At 37.7% G+C, this 25,863-nt stretch overlaps 1 protein-coding gene and 1 long non-coding RNA gene across 2 annotated transcripts in view; one reads left to right on the top strand and one right to left on the bottom strand.

The window, feature by feature from the left end:
* The first annotated feature begins 2,860 nt into the window (after positions 1-2,860).
* LOC122830242 (envoplakin-like) lies at positions 2,861-24,193 on the top strand. Its single transcript, XM_044115454.1, has 23 exons — positions 2,861-3,082; positions 3,216-3,545; positions 8,638-8,737; positions 8,838-8,992; positions 9,585-9,708; positions 9,820-9,951; positions 10,050-10,091; positions 10,623-10,784; positions 11,831-11,938; positions 12,020-12,115; positions 12,979-13,089; positions 14,397-14,543; positions 14,659-14,813; positions 15,482-15,579; positions 15,695-15,867; positions 16,746-16,921; positions 17,719-17,857; positions 17,948-18,141; positions 18,924-19,074; positions 19,826-19,909; positions 20,012-20,119; positions 20,194-20,286; positions 20,407-24,193. Exons 2-23 carry the CDS (start codon positions 3,493-3,495, stop codon positions 23,791-23,793), a joined length of 5,988 nt encoding a protein of 1,995 aa, XP_043971389.1. The 5' UTR covers positions 2,861-3,082; positions 3,216-3,492; the 3' UTR covers positions 23,794-24,193.
* Positions 8,908-25,863, bottom strand: part of LOC122830246 — a 28,457-nt gene continuing 11,501 nt past the window's right edge. Inside the window, exon 3 of the long non-coding RNA XR_006370497.1 lies at positions 8,908-8,979. This is a non-coding gene — a long non-coding RNA (uncharacterized LOC122830246). The remainder of the gene's footprint in view (positions 8,980-25,863) is intronic.

The following is a 25,863-nucleotide window of genomic DNA, read 5'->3' on the forward strand; positions in this document are numbered from 1 at the left end:
AACCTCGTCTCAGAAACAAGGACACGCATCAAAATCCAGAGTATTTACCCAGCTGCCCTTTCTGCTCTTTAGATCCGCCATATTTGATAGCAGAAAAGTGTGAAATGTTTTTAAGGAGAATATAAATGACACTTTTCATTTAGTTCCTTTTTATTTTTATTTTTTACAGAAATCTATCATATTTTATCAAGACATTTGACACTAGTTGCTCTCTGGGAACCTGCCAGCCATTTTGAAGTGACACACCCTCATTTGTTTCTGTCTTTATTTTTTATTTTTTTAGCTCCTCTCCAATCAGGGCTGGGAGTTTTGAGACATGTTGCATTCTTTACCATCTCTGTGATTTCTGCTCTAATTTTCTTCCTCTGGTCTTTTTAGGCCAACAGAGTCAGGCTGAGTTATTCTCTTATACATTTTACAACTTCATCAACCACAGTGAGGAATTATTAAAATTAAAAATGAACCTTTATCTGAATGCATTGCATTTATGGCAAAGTTAATATCTGCAACCTTTACAAACCAAAGAGACGATTTTTCCCTCATTTCGGAATAACACTGAATAAAATCATTTAGAGACGAAACTGTTACATTATAATCTTTGGTCAGAAGACTGAAACATTTTTAATGAATATCTACTACTGGACATATATGGTAATTTTTAAAGAACCAATAATCTATTTCTAATTTTACAATGCAAAAACACAAAATCGTACAAAGTATTTTGGTTTAGTTTTTATTGCAAATATCTCGGCACAAAACTTTTCAAGATATAGGAACTTATTAAAGTCAATAATTCCTTAACCTGTAGAACCCGACGGACGTTAATATTGATGAAAAAGTGCAAGTTATAAGTGAAATAATCTGCCAGCGGAACGAGAAATTTTAACTCTTAATGTGGGATAAATATCTTTTTCATCCACATTAAGGAATTATTGACTTAAAAATAAGTTCCTATTTCTTACTGAAAAGTAAAAGTAAGTCAGTTTTATCTTATTCCAAGTTTACTAAGATATTTGCACTAAAATCTAGACCAAAATTAATGTGGGTTAAAAAAAAACATAAAACATTTACAAAAAGAATGTTAATAAATTTTCTTATATGTAGCTTTCAGAGGCCCTTTTCCTAGTATTGAATCGTGACCTCTGACCCCAACTGAAGTAGGTCAGGCCTTCATTTCTTTAGATGTTCGTTTTGATTCTGTTGTTTCCTCCTGGATGAATCATCAATTTGTTTTTGGATCATTTTAATTATCCAGCCACGCCTGGGAACGTTCTCCACTGTTCTGAGTTTTTTTTACATTTACAGGTGACTCGCTGAGGCTCGCAGGACAAAACACAAAATCTCAGAGGATTTTTTTTTTTGTTCTAGTTTCTACTGCACCTATTTTAGTACTCTAGAAATAAAACAAAACCAGTGGTGGACTTTCACAAAACTAACTAACTTTGCTTGTATTAAGTGAATATTTTCTTAAAAGTAGTTTTTTTTTTTAAAAAGTACACATTTCACTAGCAGATTATTTCACTCATAACAATACATACAATACAATACATAACAATACATTTCCCTGAGTTAAAAGTGAAATAATCTGCCAGTGAAACTAGTGCTTTCTCTTCAATATTAAGGAATTATTGACTACAAATTTCCTATATGTTGCTGAGAAATTGCCTATTAGTTGACAAGCTACTCATCCAAAGTGTTAAATATGAATAATACAATATAACCATAAGTGATAGGAATGTGTGTGTACAAATATATATAAAGATATATATATATATTATATATATATATTATATATATATATATTGAGAGAGTGAGAAAGTGTGTTGTAATTTAAATATGATTTAATTGGGATTTTATTTATAATGTAAATAAATAAAAATTTAATTAACACGCATGTACATGGAGATATCTTAATCTATAAACGAGTCCAGAGAAAATTAGATTTACTTTACTCAGAGTTGTGAAATCTGTAGGCTTCAGGCAGAAAGGATTTCCTGCATTTTATCAGTCCCTGGCTGAAAGCGCCTAGTGTATTAAGATATTTCAGTAGAAATATCTTAATACACTTGTTTAATACATCTTGTTTTTGAAGTGAAAAAATTTCACAGTGCATATGTAGTGGGAGAAAATAAATCAAATTTTCTCCAAATGTTTAGTGTAAATGAGATGAAACCTGCAGCCTGTAGAGAAACCCTCATAAATCAACACGTGGTTCCGCTGACCACCTCCTTCATTGTATTTCAGAGTAGCCACAGTATTACATGTAGTATCTTAGCAACATTAAAAGTATCTGTTTTTCCAGACAGGTAAACACACCCAGAGAGCCCGGCTGCAGCGACTGTTCGCTCGGCGCAGAAAGCTGCCCGGCTGCATTCCTCTCCGTTCTCCTCTGCTGATGAAGGGCTGCAGAGACGCCCTGGATGCCAGACATGTCTGAGCTGTAGGTGTGAAGCGTCGGTCCGTCCGCCGCACACGGCGACCCGAACCTCCTGATAACGGGATTACGTAACAGCGCTGGCCGTCAGGGTGTCAGCAGAGGCAGGGAGTAACTAGCTACATTTACTGTTACATTCACTTGAGTAACGATTTTTGGAAAAAAAGCAGTTTTAGGAGAACTTCTACTACAATGTACTTTTAATTGTATTATCAAGTATATCTTCTCCTACTTGAGTAACATTTCTGGATTTTTTTACCCACTGAATAAAAAATTATTGATATTGATCATGTTTTCGGTGTTTCCCTGCTGCTACACACCTGTATTGAATCTATGAGTGATTAACAGGCGTCTGCAGCACCTGATGCCTGCAGAACAGGTCATGCAATCATTTGGATCGTCTGCTCTGAAGTAGTGGCACATCTAAAACATGCAGAGCACTGCTTTAGTGACAAATTTATCATCTTTGATACAATTGTTGACCTAATAAAGTACTTTTGTCAAAAATCCGCTGAGTAAATGTGCTGCATATATATATATATATGTATATTTAAAATAGTTGCAACTTAGATGTTTTTGATGGTGATGACTAAATGAATGTAAAAGTCTGATGGATTAATTACGATACAAACTAATTTAAAAAGCAAGGTGAGTCAAAAATAATTTTTTTATACGATGAAGCACAGATAACAGTTAATTTAAAGTAAAAATCTGCATTTTTCTAATTGCTCTTTATGTTATCAGGCCTTACAGGTTTAATGATCTGTGTTTTCTATCTAAGATCTGAGAGACTGAAGAACCTCGGAGGAAAGGAAACGTGAAGGAGGAGAGCGAGGAACAGGTCGGGCTGGTCCTCCTGCACCGGGCTGATACCTGGGCGGCGGCACACCTGTTACCCTGACTGGGAGGAGCCGGCGGCGTCAAGCCCCGAATATGGACTGGTGTGTCACACTGTCTGTTTGAGAAGGACCAGAGGAAGAGGAGAGACGCAGAGTGAGGAAGACAGCGACGAAGAAGGAGTACGACAGAGAGGGAGACGTTTCCTCTCCACCTCAAAGATGTCCAAGATGTTTAAGTCAAAGGACTCAAAGAGCACCAGCAAGATGAACAGGTGAGTTTTTCCCCTGTATAGTAACTGATGAATGCAGAAATGGAGGATATCTGGGCGTAAATTTCATCTTCTGTCCTTTATGGACACTTAAGGAATGACTTCTGCAGCTTATTCTGGGACGGGGCTCAGGAAGGCTAAACAAAACAACCGTGTACTTTTCTTCAAGCTTTCTGTATCTAATCTGCAACTTAAATCCCTCAGCAGTTGTGTTGCAAACACTGAACATATTTATTAGTGAGAGGAAAAACTGAGCAGTGAAGCGTAAATCTCCCTGCAGCTTATGGAGAGTGGCTGGCACTGATTGTGTTTTTGTGTGAACAGTGTGAGGCGTGTTTTCTGACGGAAACAAAATATATATATTATATTATTTTTATTCTGCTTTCCAACCTCACAACCTCATCACCTGCTGTGATGTGAACAGGGCTGGGCTGCTTTCCTTTCTCCTTAGTGGGTGTTGGTTCTCCAGCTATCATTTAATGATTGTTCATTTAATGATCCTTCATTTAATGATGGTTCATTTAATGATCCTTCATTTAATGATCGCTCTTCAACCACTAAACTTCAACCGTTATCATTAAAACTAACATATTATCCTTTAATAATATAGCTAATATTTCTGTGCCTATAAAAGCAGGTAACTCTGTGTATTTCACACTGATGATGTTTCACTGTATATTGGTGTTTTACACACTCCAGTTCTGTCTGTCGTATTTCAGCAGGAACATAACGATAGATTAAACTTTAATCAATCAATAATGACGCTTTCACACAAACTGAAGCAAATTTGTTGTCGTTGTAGGACCTCCAAAGTCAAAAACCACAAATTCTTACCAAGTATTTTTGTTTAGTTTGTAGTGCAAATATCTTATTAGACTTAAGATAAGACAAAACTAACTTACAGGTAATTTTTCCACATGATTTAGAAGCTTGTTTGAAGTAAATAATTCCTCAATATTAATAAAAAAATACTACTTTCATTAGTTCATGTTATAAGTGAAATAATCAGCTAACTAGTACTAGTACTTTTCATCATGATTTAATAATTCCTGGCTTAAAACAGGCTAGTATATGTTGTTCAAAAAGTGAATTGTATTTTATTTTTGACTTATTTTCAGTGTAATCACTACAAATTAAACAAAAATACTATATATATATATATATATATATATATATATATATATATATATATATATATATATATATATATATATATATATATATATATATATATTGTTTTTGCAGAGTATCTCTGGACATCAGCTCTCAGATGTGATGGAAACAGTGTGTGTGTGTGTGCGTGGGTGTGCGTGTGCGTGTGTGTGTGTTATCTCTCTGTTGCATTACAGTCCCTACTGACATGATTTAGCAAAATCAAATATTTCTACAATCTACAAGAGTCACTTTGAAGTTAAATAAATTAAAACTCCAACGTTTTTTTTTTTTTTTTTTTACAAATGTTGCGATTCATTGAAGAATCTTCCCCGGTGAGTCAGGAGGGGAAAGTGAGCCGAACCCAGTCAGGGAGTGTTTGCTCTACCAGATTTTCTCACCTCACAACTACTACAGCTAAAGAAATGCAGACCAGCCCTCCTCAGTTATGTGGCTCGTCTTGTTCTCCTACTTTCAGGCACTTTAACTTCCCTCCCACATCCATTCATGAATGCTGCAACAAAATCTTATGGGTTTTTTCAATCATATTTAATTAATCATGGATTTAAATCAAACAACTGGGAACAACGTGTCTCCTTACGTATTTAGGATATTTTCCTGTTGCTTTTTTTACACAAGTCTTACCAAGTATTTTTGGTCTGGTTTCTTGTGCAAATTTCTTAGTAAGCTTGAAAAAACACTGAATTAACTTTTCAGTATAGGAGATTGTTTAAAGTAAATTATTCCTTAATATCATTTTTTTAAGTGTTTGTTCCACTGATAGATTATGTTACTTATAACAAGACATTTTAACCCAAGTTATAAGTGAATTAATCTGTCAGCAGAACTGTATTTTGTCATGAATATTAAGGAAATATACACTTAAAACAAGCTCATTTATCTTCCTGTAAAGTTACTTGTACGTTAGTTTTGTCTTATTTTACGTGTACTAAGATATTTTCACTTGAAACTGGACCAGAAATACTTGGTAAGATTTTATGTTTTTGCAGTGTGTAAGAAGACATGATGCCATTGGAAAACACAACAACAACAACCCAATAAAAATATCACTGAATCTTAAGATACACTAACTGGATGCTCACCTCTGCATGCTGGCTGCTTGAAAGTAAAATTAAAATAGTTGCCATGATTTATTTTCTGATTAATTTGTCTAAAAGAAGAAAGTGTCAAAATGCCTTCCTAATTACACACATCTGATTCCAGTATACGTGCACTATTCACCAGTTTGAGCACAAAAACAAGCAGAGTTTGATTACACTTTGCTCTCAATGAAGACATTTAAGATATAAATATATACAAAACAGCTGATAGGAAATTAAAAGTTTTTTTCCAAATATGCAGTTTTTTTTATAAAAGAAGAAGACAAAGTTGAATTAGTGAACAGGAGAGCAGAAACAGGGATGTGTCAAAAGTGACGCAGAATGATCATTTCCGCACATGTAGACACACAAAACAATAACGTGTAAGCAGCTTCAGAAAGGGCTCACTGTAATCTGTACCGTTTTAAATTTAAACTCTTTGCACTGAGATCATGGGGGATCCTGAAAAAGACTACATTTGCACCCGTATTTGAGGAAAACACACCTTGTGTGAAGACAGGAAGAACCCTTAGGTAGACTGTGTTTCTGCAGGAACATCTGAGGGTGTGAACTGTCACTATGTCCCTCATCCATCTAGCAAGGATGCCAAACAACTAAACCCTCCTTAAAGACACACTTTTATAAAATTACACTAAATAATTTTTTATTGGCTCCATGCATCGAAGGCTTTTTTTTTTACTCATTTTATTTTTTGTTCTACATCACTTGTTATGGACTTGAACATGAAGCCGCATAGAGAAAAAGAAGAAAATTGAAAATTAAATTCAAGCAAAAACACAGAGGGAAAGCATTTTAGTCAAAAGATAAGATAGAAATGAAAATTTGGTTTGCATAGTCTGTCAGATGCCTCCCATAAGAACAACAGAGTAAGATCTGACGTTTATGCTTTGTTACTGAAGAATACAATATAATAAAGATATTCCTTGTCGTCCCACGATGGAGAAATTTAGGCTGAAGGTAAACGGAAGAATGCAGATTCAAACTAAGGTAAAATTAAGATTTAAGAGCAGATTTGCAACATAAAAAAAAAATACTGTCATCCATTTCGTCATCCAGCATTTCTTCCAAACTCTGAAAACTACAAACACATTCTTCTTACTTTGTTGTATTGAAATCATGAGAAAATCGGCTCGGTCTGGGAGAGACGGCAGCGCAGCACCGACGTTGTTCTTATACCGGCTTTTCCTGCTGAGTGAGCGGAACCGGCACCGGCCCGCAGAGGGAGCGGGGACAGAAAGGCAACAGCGCCTCGCTCCTGAGCCGGAAGAAACGGCAGGAATTACACTCGAAACGAAAGAAGCGCGTTTGTCTTCTTCCTGAAACCGGTTGCCGTGGTTTCTGTTGCCATGGTTACGTTAGGGAGACGTGTTCCGTTGATTTATTGCAACATCAGGTTAATAATAGCCCACTGTTTAACCACAAAAATAAGTATTTAAACTCATTCTTCACCAAACTCTATGAAATTGTGTATTTTTTTTTCTACTGTTTGAGTCTGAGTTTTTCAAATGTTCAACGTTTCGAACGATTCATCAATTAATTTATACAAATTCTTTCTAAAGGAAGAATTGCGTCTGGGATTGCCATAATAAACATTTTTACTGGGTGTTACATTGTCCCAGAAGTTACAAATCATTATAATATTGTTGTTTTAAGGCAATTTTCAGGTAATAATGCACAAATACATTCTCAAAAATCAATAAGCTTAATATTCTAATAAACATTTAACACTGCAACTGAAAGACATTTTAAATATACAAAACAAATAAATAAAAGAACAAATAAAGTGAGTTTTGAAGTCTCTGTAAATAAAATTGTCCTTCAAAAAACGTACTACTTGAGACTAAAACACCAGACTGAAAACTTTTGTCGTCCAGTTTGAGAAAAACAATAAGGAAATTATTGAGCTTGTTTTAATTGATCATGCGATCAATTAATTGATTTATTGCTTGTTGCAACAGGCCTAAATCTGTCTCAGTGAGTTTGCTGTAAAAAAGGCTTGAATGACGTTTTAATCATTACCAAGTTCACATTTTAAATTGCCTTTACTAACATAAATTAGCCATTAGCATAAACAGCTTCACTAACAGCAGTTCCTGTAAATTATACCTTAACTATGAGGATGTGGTCTTCCTCCCTCAGTTATAGCATCCACACCAAACAGGGTTGTAAAATGACCTGCTAGCACTAGCATATCGAGCTGGCTAGTACAAATCAAGTTAAAAACCAGCAGATTCTGCTCACCATTTGATTTTTCCTGTGTATTTATGCAAACATTGTTTAAGTTTTTATGAAATGTACCTTTTCAGTAAATCATTACGAAAGTTGGTATTCAAATTACTTTTAATGTCAGTTGGTCATTACCAATATGTTAGTTTTGCAATTTTATCTTCTGATGTACAACACAAATTTGTCTTTTCTTTTTATACTTTAGTTCAGACTGTAAGTGATCAATTATCCAAAATATTCATAGTCTGAGCAAAGACATTCATGAAACTTTGAACTATTCTGTCTGAGGTTGAGTGACTGATCTGAGTAAAGATTTAACTACATGGTCTGTAGGATATTTTGTGATTTTCTTAAAAGTCCAATTTATTTTCCTGAAGTTATTTAGAACAAATGCTGTCAGACAAAAATCATCCTTAACCAAAGAAATTCACTATTAGTTTTTGTATAAAATTATACATGTTCATTTGAATATACTTTGCAAGACGGGAAAAAAAACCACAAGAAAATATGTAGCATATTTATAAGCTACTGTTTAATCAGTGATTGTTGGTGTAATTTGAATGTTTGTAGTTTAACTGGACTCTTTTTGTCTGCAGGTCTCAGTCCACCAGTGCAAATGTGCTGGTTGCCAAGATGCAGAAGGACTCTGACGAAGTGGTGGAAAATATCCTCCAGGCTGAAAAACTGCTGATAGTGGTGAGAAGGGAAACATGCTTCGACATAAAGCTGTGCAATTATAACTTTTCATCGTTCACAATCGATTTCTGTTTTTTAATTATTATTTTTTACTCACCAGGATAACGAAAATGACAAGAAAGAGAAAGAATTTGAGCACAAGGATGAGATCAATCGTGTATTGGGCATTGCAGAGGGTCTGCTGGAGAAGCTGTTTCTGGACATTGGCAACCTCAAGATGATCAACTACCCTCACGTCGCAGCTGTTGAGTCCGAGTGAGTGCATGAGACAAAAACAAAGAAAATTTGTTGAGCTTCAGTTTGATAAGAACACAGAAATCAGTCTACTGCAAAAATATTAAAATATTACTAAGTATTATTGGTCTAATTTCCGGTGAAAACATTTTAATGCACTTTAACTTAGACAAAACTAAACTACAGTAACTATTCAGCAAAGTAAAGCAGCTTGTTTTAAGTATAATTCCTATATTCCTATATAATTCCTAAATATTGATTAAAAGGTGCTAGTTCCACTTAAAATAAGACATTTTTCCTACTATAAATAAAATACTTTGCAAGAGTTTAATTATTGACTTAAAACAACTTTCTAGTTAATAGAATTCACCTAGACTTTTCTTACTAGAAAAGTAAAACTTACTAGTGGTCAGAACTAGTAAGTTTTAGAGAAGTTACTGGAAAAGTAAAATTTCTTTCTGAAAGTCACTATAAGTTGGTTTTATTTTACTAAGATATGTATTTGCTCTAGAAATCAGACCAAAAATACTTGAGATTTTTTTTGTTTTTTGCAGTCTATTTTGCTTGTTTGTTTATTGTTACGTTTCTTTTTGCCCTTGTTTTTCCCTTCCAGCATTCACGACCTACACGACCGATGGTCAAGAGACACAGCTGAATATGTCAGGCTCTATGAGCAAATTGAAGACGTGTCTCGGATGCCCAGAATTAACTGGGAGCCTGTTTTTGCCCAGAAGGAAGTAAGTTCTGACCACTTCGTCCAAAACCAAATGAAACATCCATTTATGTTTAATGGTATTGCTTAAAACGAGCATTTATTAACCGAGTTCTTGTGCTGCTTCTGCTGTCAGAGAGCGCTGAGCTCAGATGAGTACGGCCCAACGCTGGCGGACCTGGAGAAGCAGATCGCCGCTCAGAACATCCTGCATAAAGAGCTGGAGGCTTACAACTCACAGCTCTGCGTCAGCTCTGCTGGCAGCAAGGTGCGCACCGAAGCTCACTTCCAGGAAGCATTTCCATTTTCCTCTGTCTTACTTTGAGACGGATAGTTTACCCAGCATGTTGCTGCCTTGTCTTTCAGGAGAAATACACGCCATTGAAGAGGCAATATAACACTATGCTGGTGAGTCGAGTGTTTTAAAACCAAACGCTTTCAGGTTAAAAATGAGCAAGAGTGTTGCTTTCTATTTAAACTGCAAAAACACAAATTTGTGCCAGTTAGTTTTTGTGTAATTTTTAGAGCAAATATCTTGGCATACTTGTAATAAATGGCTTGTTTTGAGTCAATAGTTCCTTAATATTAATGAAAGAGTACAGGTTCCACTTATACCATAGAAAACTGTCGTTAAACCTTTAAAAGTGACAGGACACGGTTGATTCGTTTAAGAGTCTGCACACTTTTGCAGCCAGATTATAGAACCTTTCTAATTTTATTTGTATTTATTGAAGTTATTTTTATAACTGAATTGGGCTGGATATATCTGAAATTAAACAAGCATAACGTTTTTGATCTTATTTTATCCATTACATAAAACCTTAGAGCAGTGTACATGGCCTAAGAGATTCATTGTAGCCTATACCTGTATTGTTCAGATTAAGAATAACATGTATTTAAATTAGAGGAGAGTATTTAAATGAAGCTGTTTTCCTTCAGGAAAAATCCAGGTTACGCAGCCAATATCTGAGCACCCTCTACCAGCACATGAGAGACTGCAACAAGGAGATGACCTTCCTCGGAGAAGAGCAGGAAAAGATCAAGAAGCAGGACTGGAGCGATCAAATGGCGGATCCTACTGGTGTTCGCCTGCAGTATGAGGTCAGGACTGAGTTAAAGGGAACAAAATGGGTCTTTGAATATATCTCGTATATAGCGTTGTCTCTGTGTACGTGACGTCGCGTCCTCCAGAACTCCGCCCACTCCGCCATGATGGATGTCAAAGGAACCAATGCGCTCCTTTACAGCTTGTCGAATGTTGCTTTTATTTAGTTAATTTCACTTTAAAAATGGTCATAGAGTGGTGCGTGGTCGGCTGTACAAACAGAAAAGGATGCAAACCAAACTTGTCATTTTATTTTATAACTTTTAATGAGAAAAGATACAGCGGCGATGGATAGCAGCCGTTAATCATAACGGCAGCTGTTAATAATAACTGTCAGTCCTCGGTGTAATCACGGATTTTGCAGCGAACGCTTTGTACAGGATAAGAAAATATATATTGGAAATATATATATTCCTAAATATTAGAAATATATCCAATATCGTATTATGGAGAAGGTGGGAGCGTCTGACCATTAGTAACCATGGAAACATTGCACCACCGTCATGTAGCTTAGCATCTATGTAAAAAAATGGTAAGCATCTTGTCTTTTGTACGTTTTTAATCCTGCTCCGGTGTAAAGGGAAACACCGTTTATAACACATAAATCACGTGGTGTGAATTCAGGACGTGTCTCCGCCCCCCCCCCACCCCCCCCCTCCGAATATTGGAGAGGGTCACAATCGTCCCACTCAATCATTTCACCTCAGTTGTGAAGAATTTTGAAATCTTCCACTAGCGTGCTTTTATTTTGAAGGCTCACCACATCACCTTCCGCACATCGCTTTTCCCCCCGCCTCCTCTGAACGGCTCAGAGTGCTTAAAGGCAGGAGGCAGCAGCGGGCGCCTCAAATTATTTAGTGACGTAGTTACCAAGGGTCAATAGTCTGTGTCTTCTGCTGAACTGCACATAAACATCTTGTAGTAATTTTAGACTTTTTACTTGTTGTGTAAGTTCTTGGCTGCCTAATATAAATCAATTAACCATCCTATTAATTTTAAGGCATTGCATGTTCAGAATAACTTGTAATATTCTTTCAATCAGAACTTCAAGAACAAAGAGCTTTTGGATCACGAGGGCAAAGTGAACAAACTCGAGGATGAGGGAGAAACATACATTTCCCTGAAACACCCAGCCAGCCACCTAATAGAGGTACTGAAACCAAACATTTGATCTAAATTTAAACTTTTAAGTTGACTGAGAATTAAAACCAAATATGTTCTTTACTTTAAGGCCCAAAATAGAGCTGTGAAAAACGAGTGGCAGAAGTTCCTGAATCTCTGCATATGTCAAGAAGAACATCTGAACAATATACAGGAATTCAATAAGGTAGGTAAAGTTTGTAAAAACACAATATTGCTACACTGTAAAACATTTGAAGGTGGTTTATCTTAAAAATGAAAGTCCACCTGCTGCCTGAAAAATGCAGTTTAAGTCGACAAGAAAATTGTTTTGGTTTTAGCTCAGAAATTAAAGTTCATGAAGTTGATTTAACAACAAGAGACAAATTTTCTAAACATTGTTTTTTAAAGTTAATTTATCTTGAATTGTGACTTTCAACTTAATGCTGCAATTTAAACCAAATAATTATTTCACAATATGCAAGAAAAAACTGTCCTCACCTGGTTAAAGAGACACATTTCTCTATTATTTCACTCACAATATCAAGTTAAAATAACAACTTATTTTACTTTAGAATAATTTAACTTCATGTTTCAAATTGCATGAACTAAATTTCTGACCTAATTATTAAACATCACAATGAATTTTAGTGTGAACAGAACATTATCCTCAAGCTTTAAAATAAACATTTGCCTTAATAAAACTCAAGAGTCAGATCAATGTAACGCTCTTCCATCTCAGGATACAGAAACAAGCCGCTAAGCATTCTGGGAAATAGTTCCCACTCCTGTCTTTTTCATATTTCAGTTTTTAAGTGCTAAACTAAAAAATCCAGTTTATTCAACTCTTAGAGATTTTGACAAAATTAATAAAACTTCAACACAACTTATAAAGTTTTCACAAAGTCACACGTTTAGGTTCAAAATCTAAAACTCGCTAAATTTATTCGACTTAAAGAGTGGAAGATAGTCGACACAACTAAATGCGGCTCAAACGTTTTACAGTGTACACATGTCCTAATTGTCCAGCTTGTTTTTATAAGTGATAACAAGTGAATGTCCATTTTCCAGTACCAAATGGACTCTCAGAAGCTGTCAGAGACACTGAGTCAACTCAACAGCACCACGAGTCCAGAGTCTCTAAAGACGAAGAGCAACATCGAGTCGCTGCTGCAGCTTCAGGTAAGACGGTGAGAGAAGAAAGAGGGTTGGGACTTACTTAATGGGACTAAAGCTGGTTTGGATTTACTTGGTCCAGCTTGTCCCGCAAACCTGCCACCAACGTTGACGTCAAATATCAACAGGAATTGTCTTTGTCATTGTGAATGTACATGTGCAAATACTTTATACTGTTGTACATTCATTTACTTCCTAACCACTGCAAAAACACAAAACCTTTCCAAGTGTTTTTTTTTTTTTTTTAGTTTCTGGTGCAAAAATCTTCAAACAGGACAAAACTAACTTTTCAGCCAGATATGGGAGCTTGCTTTAAGAAACCATTCATTAATATTGATGGAAATAAAGTGCCAGTTCGATTGAGAGATTACTTTACTAATATCATGAGAAATATCTTTTGTTGTAAGTGAAATAATCTGCCAGTGGAACTCATATTTATTACATTAGTGTTGGTGGGATTAAAAGGTGTCCAAGTAAAAGGCAACAGGACTTCTCTTGTTTTTTGACGATAAACACACATTTTTACCTAAAATGCAATAATTTAATGTTCCTTTAGTGTACGTTTCTTCACTTGTAGCACAGGATGTATCTGCAGCTAAAAATTACATCTATCATCAAATCTCACCTATTTCTGCATGACGTAGCATTAGTAAAGTGTAAGACTTATCTATTGATTGTTTTTTAATTAATCAATTAATAACTTGACAGAAAGAAAATAGATTTGCTTTACAGAATTTGAATTGGATGAAGCTAAAGTTATGCCGCTTGGGGAGTTTTGGGTAGAACATATTTACTCATCAAGAAGGGTTTTTTAAATCTTAAATGCAAAATGTATTTATTATTTCATGCAGTTTTGGCTTAATTGCTTCTCTGAGTGTGGTGTTCTTCCAGAAATCAGCTATATTCTTAGCTTGTATACTCCAGTTAACGATTAATCAATTACTAAATTAGTTGACAACTTTTTAAATAATCGATTTGTCTGATTAATTGTTTAAGTCCTATCCTGGATGCCTGAGATTCCTAGATTAACGCAAACAGGGATGCACATGCTTTGGCTTTTCTAGCACCAGTAGAGATTTCTTTTTTAGAAATCTGAGCTAAAATGAACAATGCATTTTGTGACGTGAAGGAACGTGAAAGCACTCAAAGAAAAGGATGGCATTAGGCTTAAAAATAAACACAAGTCAATGAATTGGCAACCAAAAATCATCTGTTTTACCAATTTACTGCCCCATGACAGGGCGACCTCAGAAGACACAGATTAGGATTGGGTTAGGACATTCTTCCATTATAATGGCTTTGTTTCTCTCCAGGTGGAGGAAAATACTGTCCACACTGCGGAGCAGCAACTGGCCGACCTGAGGCGAAGGAGTACAACCATTTCTCCTCTGAAGCTGCGCCGCACTCCCACCAACAAACCCGTCACGGTGGTGTCCCTGTGCGACTGGGAGACTGACAAGGTGCAGCCCTGACCTCCTTCAAATACCTCAGTAGTTTCTAAACAGTGGATTAAAAACATCTTTACAATTCATGAGCTGTGATTTACAGTGCGTTTCCATTGTTTTGGCTGTGTAGGGTTCTATTTCAAGAGAGGAAAAATTTACCCTGAAATCCTTCTCCGACAACAACAACTGGAAAGTTATTTCTTCTGATGGAGCAACTAAAACCTTCCCTGGAGTTTGCTTCGCCATCCCACCTCCTGACCCAAATGCCATTGATAGTGTTAACCTGTAAGTAGCAGAAAGTTGCACTATATTTAAAGGGGATCTGCTCGGCAAAATTCTCTTTTTGCCTGTTTTTATGCTTCCATTTGGGTTTCAACTGTTTGCAAAAACCAACCAGCCATTTTGTGGCAATAGGTTCATGGTTCTTGGCTTCTGGAAAACGAGCCGTTTCAAAAGCCTTCTGAATGTTGAGTCACAATCGAGGGGTACTGCGCTGTTACCTAGCAACCCAAGCAAAGCTCCGCCATGTTTGGCCAGCTGGTTTTACCACTGTATGGACTGTACAATGGCTTCTGGAAAAGACAAGTGTTTTGTTGTTGACTTGCCATTCAGAAACCGCTTGCTGCATTCTTGTTGGTTGTGCAGAAGGCTCCACTTGTCCTTTTCAAAGAGGCACAGTTGTACATCTATTTGCAGCCATTTTCATATGCAAGTGTAAGCATGTGGAAAGTAGCAGCTTATTAGGATTTAAAGTGACAAGAGGCCCTAAAAAGAGCTCAAGACAACCAGAACTGAGCAGACTAAAAGAATGATTCTGTGCAAAACATGTAATGAACATGTTTTGTGTAGCCCATAGACCTAACCCAACCTGTTCAGGGGAGCGTAACAGCTCACAAGAGAGTGAAAGGGTAAATATGACGCTCATCCTCTCCATTTTGTTCTTGTCTCATCAGTTTGGGCAGTGAGCTTGCAGAAACCAAGAGAAGGAGAGCATCTCTGGCAGCGTCCCTGAAGAATAATAAACCAGAAATCTCTCGAGCTCAACAGTCAGGTGTTTCTCTTTCACTTCTTACCGTCACGATTCAGATGTTTAATCTGTGAACAACGCCTCAGTTTCCACTGAAATCAGGTCGATCAGAGGATAACGTCACTGTTTCTTCGCTCAGTTCCAATTTCTTCAGCTCCACCAGACCCCAAACTGGCAGCTATGGCTCAGCAGCTGGACCAGCTGGACTCTGACCTGGCCAACACGGAGCAGGGCATGCTGAGCCGTCTGCGAACCCCGGTGAGCCGCACCGACCCGACCGGAGATCTGGCCAAGAAGCTGAGAGAGCAGGAGGTGAGTCGACACAAACACTGATGGTTTCAGTTGGTCACTGGTTTCATTAGAGAACTTTCACTCAATGGTTTCTCTTTTCCTTTTTGGAGGTTTAAAATAAAAACAGGGAGGAAAAAAAATCATAATTCACACCATTATAATTGCATATTTTTATTGATTGTAACACTTAAAATAAATAAACGATATAGAATCATGTCATGTTTATAGTATTTTGTTAAAGAACTATTCACTGGATAGTCGGTAAAAATAAAATAAGATGTACTATTCATCCCAGAATTGGGAAATTATTGCAGGAGACCCACATGGGAACATAGTGGAAACACCAGAAGAATCTAGCAGTGAGTTAACAGAAAATGAGGAGGGAGAGGTAGAAGTGACAGATTAAATTAAGTGCCACTAACTAAACTGGAGTGTGGAACTGAAGAATATGCAAATAAACCTGAAGACTTAATCAGAGGTGAGTAGTTGCAGCGGGAGGAAGAGGAAATGAGGAGATTGAAACAGCTGAGACAGGAAGCATACTGGCAGGCAGATGAAGGGAGAAATAAAATAACGGTGAAGGAAACGGAGAGAACTCTGAAACTAACTTAAAAAGTAAACATAAAGAAACAGTAATTAACTAACATTAATAATCCAAGAAGTAAACACAAAGAGGATTCAACTAAAACCAGATTTGGGTAAATATAAAAAAAAAAAAAAGAAAACCAAAAACACAAATGAAACTACAACTCCTGAAAATCATGACAGCGTAGATTTACATCCTATGATCTACATCTGTTTTCTTTGTAAAGTGTTTATAGAGTTTACAGTTTTATAGATAAGAAGATCTGAAATCTGATCTGTCATTAATTTACGTTAAAACTTGCTGCTTTATACAGCAATCTGCCAAGAAGCTGGACGCTCTGGAGCAGCAGAGACGGACGGCCCAGGCTAACCTGCAGCCTTTGCTGTCCAAAGATCCCAACGGGACTTCTTCTGGACTCCCGCAAAAACTCAGCGCCGCCAATGACAAGTACGACAACCTGGCCAGGCTGGCGGATCTCTACAATAAGAAGTAAGTCTTTTCTAAAGATAAGGAAACACTTGCACAAAAGGTACATTCAATAAATCCAAATTTAGCTCATTTATGCAGCAGCAATTCAAACCAAACACTTCATTAAACAAGCAGATGTGATTCACGTCCACCGAAATAGAATTAAAAAAATTCAGAGAAGACCATCTAAATTAATGGAGGAGACCATCCTGGGTTCAAGTTTCATCCTTCTGCGTAGAGTTTAGACACTGCAATTTCTGTAATTATTTTCATAAAAACTGTTGGAACAAGAAATTAGATAGTAACATTTTATATTTTTTGTGATTTACACTACTTAATTCTTATTAATCTACACACAAGTATAACCAAAATAATTGGTTTTTTAGCAAATATTAGCTATGAAAAAATGGCTATTAGTGAACTAATGACCAACAACGTTACGTTTGAGAAATTATATTTGATATAAAGTTCAAAATTGAGATAATTTGTAAAACAAGTAAGTTGGAATATGTACAATATGAGAATGATGCCCCACAAGAAGTGAGTGTGGTTGCAATGCTAGCCAACAACAGCAACAAAAGCTAACAACATTGAATTTCTCCAAAGCCTTTTATTGTTACCAAAGGAACATGCTGACAAATAGTGGTTTCACAGAATATAATTACATTGAAACAATCTTATCTATGATTATCACATGAACAAAACCGTAAATTTGTGCTAAATTTGACAGCTTTGATGTAACAAAATCTATTTGATTCCCAAGTTTACGTTCTGATTTGTTGCCCTGCACTTCATCTATGTTTCCTCTATTTTATCAGAGCAAATGCGTCTCTCAACCTGGAGAATCAAATACAGAAGGTCGACGGTCTTGTGTCTGGATTCGAGAGAAACCTGAGTGCAGATGGTCCAATTCCTGACATACCAAATGCAATTCAAGCCCGAGCTGAGGACATTCAGGTGAGTAAAATCATGCAAACACATGTTGAAAGGTTCAAAACTTTATCCTGAGAAATATTTTAACTGGAGTGTGGTCATTGTTGTGCTCAGCGCCAGCGGCGGTCTGTGGCAGCTGCCCAGGATGACATGATAAAGCTGGATCAGGATTTGGAGGCGACTGAGAGGTTGTGCAGCTCCCTGCAGAAAAACCACCAGGAGTACTGCCCTGACATCCTGCGCCAGAGGAATGATGTCAAACAGCTGCAGAGTCGCTACTTAAGTGTCACCAACCAGCTGAAGGAAAGGTCCGGTAATTCCTTTAACAAAGTGGTTCCCAAAGGTTTTCTGGGCCCCCCTATGGATTACAATAAAATCCCCTCCGAAAAAGAAAAAGAAAATCAACTGGGCACACACATTGTCATCCATCCATCCATTTTCTTACACCCTTCTTCCCTAATGGGGTCGGGAGGGTTGCTGGTTCCTATCTCCAGCTGCGTTCCGGGCGAGAGACGGGGTTCACCCTGGACAGGTCGCCAGTCTGTCACAGGGCAACACAGAGACACACAGGACACACAACCATTCACACACTCACACCTAGGGAGAATTTAGAGAGACCAATTAACCTGACAGTCATGTTTTTGGACTGTGGGAGGAAGCCAGAGAACCCGGAGAGAACCCATGCATGCATAGGGAGAACATGTAAACTCCATGCAGAAAGACCCCGGGCCGGGAATCGAACCCAGGACCTTCTTGCTGCAAGGCAACAGCTCTACCAACTGCACCACTGTGCAGCCCCAGGCATAAACCTATACACATATTTTGTTTTCAAAATCCACTGAAGTTCATTTCACACTTCGCTACAAAACACACTACAAACCGTCTTTACAGTGAAACACTTTTGTGTAACTGTTTTTTTTTATTTATTTTTTTTACATTCATCCATACTGCTTCCTGCGCCCCCCTGTAATGGCACCCACACTTTGGGAACCACTGCTTTAACATAATATATAATATAAACATACAGCCTTAAGAGACTAAATGACTCCGCAGAAGTTAACACAACTTACATTTGTGGTTCTTTTCTTAGGGAAAATGGGCTACAAGAAGCTTCAGCTAAGTACAAGGACTTCCAGAACACATGCCAATCCCTCAACTCCTTCCTGGACAACCTGCCGACAAATCAGACAAACTCCAGCGATGATCTGTCCCAGCTGACTGCCAAGCAGAGCTCCCAAAAGGTGAGGCAAGATGTGAACCATGAAAAAGTAGGGTAGAAATAGTAGCAGGAGTAGAGTGAGCTACCTGATCATGCTTTCTTTTTTGTTCATTTATCTGAAAGTAAATACAACGCTTATTATCTTTCCAAAAATAAATAAGAATAATAGAAATCTGTTTTCAAATGATAATTTCATTTGTTGGGGGTAAAACAATGTCCAAAACTATTGCCCCCTAAACTAACAACAGCCCAATTTATACATACTTCAGAGAAATAAGGTGATTAAACATCTGCATCTCCAGAATAAATCTCTCCAAAGCATTCAGAACAGGTCGTTTTGCTTTTAAGGTTTTTAATCATTGTTTTCTTCTGCATTGTTGTTCTGACCTCCTGTTTGATGTATTTTTAAGGTAATTCCTGGGAGCGGCCAGTGGTGAGATGGCCGCTCCCAGGAATTACCGTACCATCTCACCACATCGTACCAGAAGTGGTAAGATGGCCCCTCCTAGGAACCTTCACCTCTGTCCATGTTTTCTTTGTTTGTAAACATAGGCCCTGATGGTGATTCACTTTTGTTCCAAATTCCTAGAAATGTCACTGTAACCGTTTCCACACTGATCAATGTTAGTGACTCAGTTTTTTTCATTTTTGACTGTCTTTAGATTGGGACATGACTTCATTCCTTTTTGAGTTCTGTTAGGCCAGTAGGGTGATGTGTTGTGACTTGGTGCTATATAAATAGAAATGAACTGAATTTGTGATTTATGTTGTAGCGAGTGGTGGATGACCTGAAGCGGAAGGAAGAGGACATGGAAAGAGTGGCTGACCTCTCTCAAGACCTGCAGAATCTACTCAATGTAAGAACAAAACAGAAAATACTGTATTTAATATTTACTGTTTAAGTTATTAATAATTTGATATGCTAAGAAATTAAGAAGTTAAGCTTTTTGTCTTTGTAGGAGTATGAGGCTGATGTTGACAAGTACAACGGTACACTTGAACAAGCTGGCACATCCGTTCCAAAGAAGACCCAAATGCTCACACTCTGTGACGCTGTCGACAAAGAGGTATATATTGTTTTACCACAATGGGGGTTTTTTTTATTTAAAAAGGTTTTTATTGAAAAACTCTTTGGTTACAGGAAAGAAATCTGACAAAACGTTATGCTGAAGCAACATCGCAAAACATTCAACGGCAAAAACAGATAGACTTGGCAAAGAATTTAATTTCACAGGTGAGAAAGTCATAAAAATCCATTTATACCCTTGAAACTGTAACTGCTCGTTAAAGCTAAGCTGAAAATAAAATCCATAAAGTGTTTAAATAAAAACAAAATGTGCCTTTTCTATCGCAGAGTGAAGAGAAAGTTCAAATGGTGGCACAGCAACAGGTGCAGCTTGAAAACCAGCAACAAAATGCCTTTAAATTAGACAGTCTGTTTAAAGAACTAGAGGAAGAGAAGGAGAGGACAACCCATGCTCAGACAGAGCTAAAAACCTACAAAACTAGAATGATGTCACTTAAGAGCCGCAGAGGAGTGGAACGTGTTGAGGAGAAAGAAGTACTGCAATACTACCGGGATCCTAAACTGCAAGCTGATCTGGCTGAATTGAGTAACATTCTCAATCAAGAGGCCCTGAAGCGGACCACCATCCAGGCAGAGGTTGAGATCTTAAACAAGAAAATCACTGTCCTGGAGGAAACCATTAACAACAAAACCCCTAAACTGCTAACTAGAGAGGTGACTGAGTTTGAAAAAGACCCACAGCTGGATGTAGAGGCTGCAAAGATAAGAGATGAGATAGCAAGGATGAGAGATGAGATCAGAGTAAAAGATGGAGAGCAGATCCAAATGAAGACAGAAGTTTCTATCCTCCAGCAGAAGAGACCAACTATCAAGGAGAGAGTGGTTAAGAAGGAAGTGGTTAAAGTAGAACAAGATCCACAGATGTTGAAAGAAATAAAAATATTTGAGAATGACATTTCTGATGAGAACAACAAATGCAAGCTCCTCAATGATGAAATCTTTCAGACAAGAAGTCAAATCAATGCACTTGAAAGAATGATCCCCAACATTCAGCCTAAAGTCATTGTTAAGGAGGTTAAAAAGATTGAACAAGACCCTGACCTCATTACTGAGTCAGCTAAGCTGCGAACAGTTGTGGAGGATGAGAGAGTTGGAAATAGCTCTTTGTCCCAAGAAGTGATTGAGCTACACAAGCGTTACAGAGAAGTTCAAGACTGGAAGCCAAGAATTGAGATAAAAGAAATTGTAAATGAGATCTACAGGATTGACCCAAATACAGAAGTAGAAATTGTGCGCTTCCGCAAAGAAATACAGGATTTGAATAAACAACGTACCGATCTGGAAAAGGAGATCAGGCAGGTCAACACTGATCTGAATGCCCTTCGTTCAGAGAAACCCAAAGTAGAATTCAAAGAAGTTCTCCAAGAGGTGGTGAAAGAAGAAAGAAGCCCTGAAAACGAGCGAGAGATCCAAAGGTTAAATGATCAAGTGAACCGCCTAGACAGTCAGTGTACCTCTCTTGAAGCCCAGGTTAGACAGCTGCAAAAAGAAAGGGATGAATGGAAGGCAGAAAAGTCAAAGATAGAGACCAAACTGGTCAACACAGAATTAATAAAGTACGAGCCTGATCCACTGCTGGAGAAGGAAGCTGAACGCTTGCGAAAAAAAGGGCGGGAGGAAGCACAGCTGAGGCGAAACATTGAGGAGATGGTTTTTGACCTTCAAAACAAATTCCTCCTTTTGGAGAGACAGAAACCTGAAGAGAAAGTTGTGGTGCAGGAGGTTGTACGGCTTCAAAGGGATCCAAGGCTAACAATGGAGCATGACAGGCTTAGCAGAAACCTGGATGAAGAAATAACAAGACGACGTCAGATGGATCTGGAGTTACAGCAACTAAGAACAAAGTTGGAAGACAAGGAGCGCATCATAAGAGAGAGTGATGAGCACCAAAAAAGGATCCAAGCTGAATCGGAACTTAGAGAGATCCGACTACGTATCACACAATTGGAAAATGCCCCACCTCCTGTTGAGGAAAGCATAGTAGTTGAGGAAGTGCTGAAGGTTGAAAGAGATCCAAAACTGGAAAGGATGACAAATGGTTTACGGTCTGACATGGACAAGGAAACCCATGATATCCTACGTATCCAGAGGGAAATTCATAATCTCACTTTCAAGCTTGAGATTCTGCGGAAAGAGAAGTCAGGTGAAAAGACAGTGTATAAGGAGGTTGTTCGGGTGGAGAAAGATCAGGCTGTTGAAGCTGAGAGGGATCGTCTGAGGGAGCAGGTGTCTCAGAACAAATTTGCCAGACAAGACTTGGAGGATGAAATCAGGCGTCTCAATGACAAAATCAATTTCTTGGTGAGCACCAAATCTAATTATTCAAGAGAAGTGACAAATCTTAGCATGACCAAAGATGATCTAGTGAGGGAAAACGACAACCTCACCCAAGAACTCAGAACTCTTGAAGGAAAGAAACACGACACAAGCCTTTCTTTCCAGCAACAGAGTCGATTGATGACTGAAAGAACACAGATGAACAGACAGAAGAGCGTTAAGATGGAGTCAGATGTCCAACGACTAGAGAGGCAGATCTTGGACGAGAAAGATAAGATTCATGAACGGGACAGCACAATTCGTGAGATTCTGATGTACCTGCAGAAAGAGGAACAGGCAGAGACAAGGACCAAAGAAACCAATGTCTCGACCAAAATCACCATTTTGGATCCAGAAACTGGTAAAGACATGTCTCCTTATGATGCCTACCTTAAGGGCCTCATTGATCGGCAGCAGTACATTCATCTGCAGGAGCTAGAATGTGACTGGGAAGAGATAACGTCCATGGGTCCTGATGGAGAAACATCTGTGCTGCTGGATCGCAAGAGTGGAAAGCAGTACTCTATCAAAGATGCTATCAAAGAAGGAAGGCTAACAAAAGATGATCTGCAACAATACAAACAAGGCAAACTTCCTATCTCAGAATTTGCCCTTCTTGTTGCTGGTGACAAAACCAAGCAACCCAAATTCACCTCAGTCACCCAAACACCAAATTCATCTGCGAAATCTCCATCAATAGGCCTTACCACTGCCACCGAAACACAGCCAATCGCTGGAATAATGGATACATATACAAACACCTGCTTTACAATCCGCAATGCCACCTTGTGCAAACTGATCGACCCTACCACTGCCCAAAGACTGCTGGAGGCTCAAGCAGCAACAGGTGGCATCACTGACATCAGCAACAAAGAAAGATACAAAGTTAGCAAGGCGGCACAGAGAGGCCTTATTGAGGACAGCCAAGTCCAACGGCTGCTTAATGCAGAGAAAGCTTTCACTGGAGTTGAAGACCCCATGACCAAAGAGTGTTTGTCTGTGGGAGAAGCTGTTCAGAAAGGCTGGATGCCAAAAGATTCAGCTATTCGTCACATGGAGGCACAATATCTGACTGGGGGGCTGGTAGATCCTGCCACTGGTCGTAGAGTCACCCTCATAGATGCCATTGGATCCAAAATGATTGACAATTCTATTGCAAGGAACATCCAAACCGAGACAGCCTATATCAAAGATATTGTGGACCCAATAACAAATGAGAAGATCAACTACAAACAAGCTCTGGATCGTTGTAGGAAAGACCCAGCAACTGGCTTACCAATGCTACCTTCCTCCTCCAAAGAGTCAGGCTACAACTCTTCAAAATATGCACGTTTCTAGAAATGTTCAAAGTTTTGTGATCTGAATCATATTACAGAAAAATGTTGCTGTCAAATATCAAAAGTGCATGGGGAATTCATTGTATTTACAATATATATTTTAACACAGGAGAAACCCCAAGTCTTTTGCCAGAACAAAATAATTGCTGCTGAGTTGCATCTGTTTACTGAAAAGTCTCATGTGGGTGTATTTGTTTGTCTTTGTTTCCTCTTTATGATTTAACTGAACAAGAGAAATTTTGTTTTTCTTTGATATTTTATTTGGTTGGGATTTTGGGATATGGTGCAATACGTTTTGCTAAAATTGAATAAATTTCTCTCACTCACTGTTAACTTTAAACAAGGTTTGATTGTTTCATATGTGAAGAATTACATATCAATAAAATTAAGTTATGATGGTTCAAGAGCACAAACTCTAAAGTTATTTTAACTTTTTATATGTTAAAATAAAAAGTTTCCTGACAACATGGAAACTTTTTATTTTAACATATTTTAACTCCTTTGTCTAGTAAAGTTTTACCTGCTACAGTGGAAAGAAGCACAATGCTGAATTTTGGAGGTATGAGTGGCTCATCGTAATGTGAATATGAATGAACTGTTCTCACACAGACAGAAGTGAAAACATTTTGGACAAGGAAGAGGAGTGATTCGAGACAGGAGTGAAAGACCAGCTTGGGATTAAGGTATCCTAGAATAGTTCTCACGCTTTGGACTTGTTACATCCCCAATCCAACATGTGATACGTGGGAGAAACTTGATGTATATGAACACTTCCTAAAGAGAACCACTAGCTTTATTTTATTTCTAACAAAATTTCAGATCAAAACCCATTCATCCTCTCGTTTGCAATTTTCACTTAATCGTGTTGACTCACAATAAAGCTTGGATGAGAGACACTGTCAACTTTCAATCTCGTGGCCAGTTAAGGAAAGTAGAGTAAAAAGAACTATCCACACACTAGTGATGAAAATGTAGTCACAAACACATTGCACTCTTATCTGTGAAAGGTGCTATATAAATACAGATTATGTAATCTGATTACATAATCTTAGGCAGTGAGAAAACCCAGGAAAGGACCTTCAAAACATGAAAATTTCTCTGTCGAATGCCCAAATCAGACATTAACTCCAACAAACAAAAAAACATTAAGTTGGACAAAATAATTACTGAACAGTACAATAGCCGGAGAGGCTGCAGTGCTGCTGCTCCTATACAACAGCACAGCTAAATTCATAAAGACAATGATCAAGTTACAGCTTCAGGTTATGTAACTTCAGTTTTTAATTCCTGTCCACGAAGAAGCTTCGGTGCTCCATGATGGAACACCAAGGAAGCACCATGTTTAGACTAGCAACACAGTTGAGCATAAGGGCAAATATCACCATACTAGGTTTAACAGGAAAAACAGATGGGGAGTGGTGGTAGAGGGAAACGTCTGGATGTTTTCTCGTTAAACTACCACCTGTTTTAGCATTTCCGAGTATCCAGCAGCATCCATGTTGTCAGGAAAAAAAATGCAAGCAATGACAGTTGCTTAAACACCATTCTAAATATAGCTCTCACTGTTTCTTTACTTCAATAGTAGTTGCTTCACCTTAATTTGAGAAACCGCCAGAGAATAAGAATTAGTTACATTTTTGGAGTGCAACATTTCTGACCAGTACTGACAAAATATTTTATAACAAAAAAAACAGCACCAGTGACCAAATAGAACAGCAAACTACAAATCCTAGGATAATTTAACAAGGACAGTATTGTATGAAGATTAATGTTTCTACTTTAAGTGTCTGTTGGGTATGTATATCTTCCATTGAGCCTGGATAAAAGCAGCGATTCAGAGTCACAGTAAAGAAACGATTCTGGCAAAGATACACCAAGAAATAAGATTCAATCACATATGAGACACGAGAGTACTTTAGTGTTTCTCTGTATTTATTCCTTCCAAAAAAGATTTCCCACTAAGGAGTTTTTAAATCAACTAAACAGAGAATGATGCATTCTTCCTCATTGGTCTCAGTAAAACTCTTATTCTACATTTTTTAAGATCAAGCTACAGGAAGCTTTCAACTGG

This window comes from Gambusia affinis, linkage group LG04 (genome assembly GCF_019740435.1).
Source record: "Gambusia affinis linkage group LG04, SWU_Gaff_1.0, whole genome shotgun sequence".
In the NCBI taxonomy this organism is placed as follows: Eukaryota; Metazoa; Chordata; class Actinopteri; order Cyprinodontiformes; family Poeciliidae; genus Gambusia; species Gambusia affinis.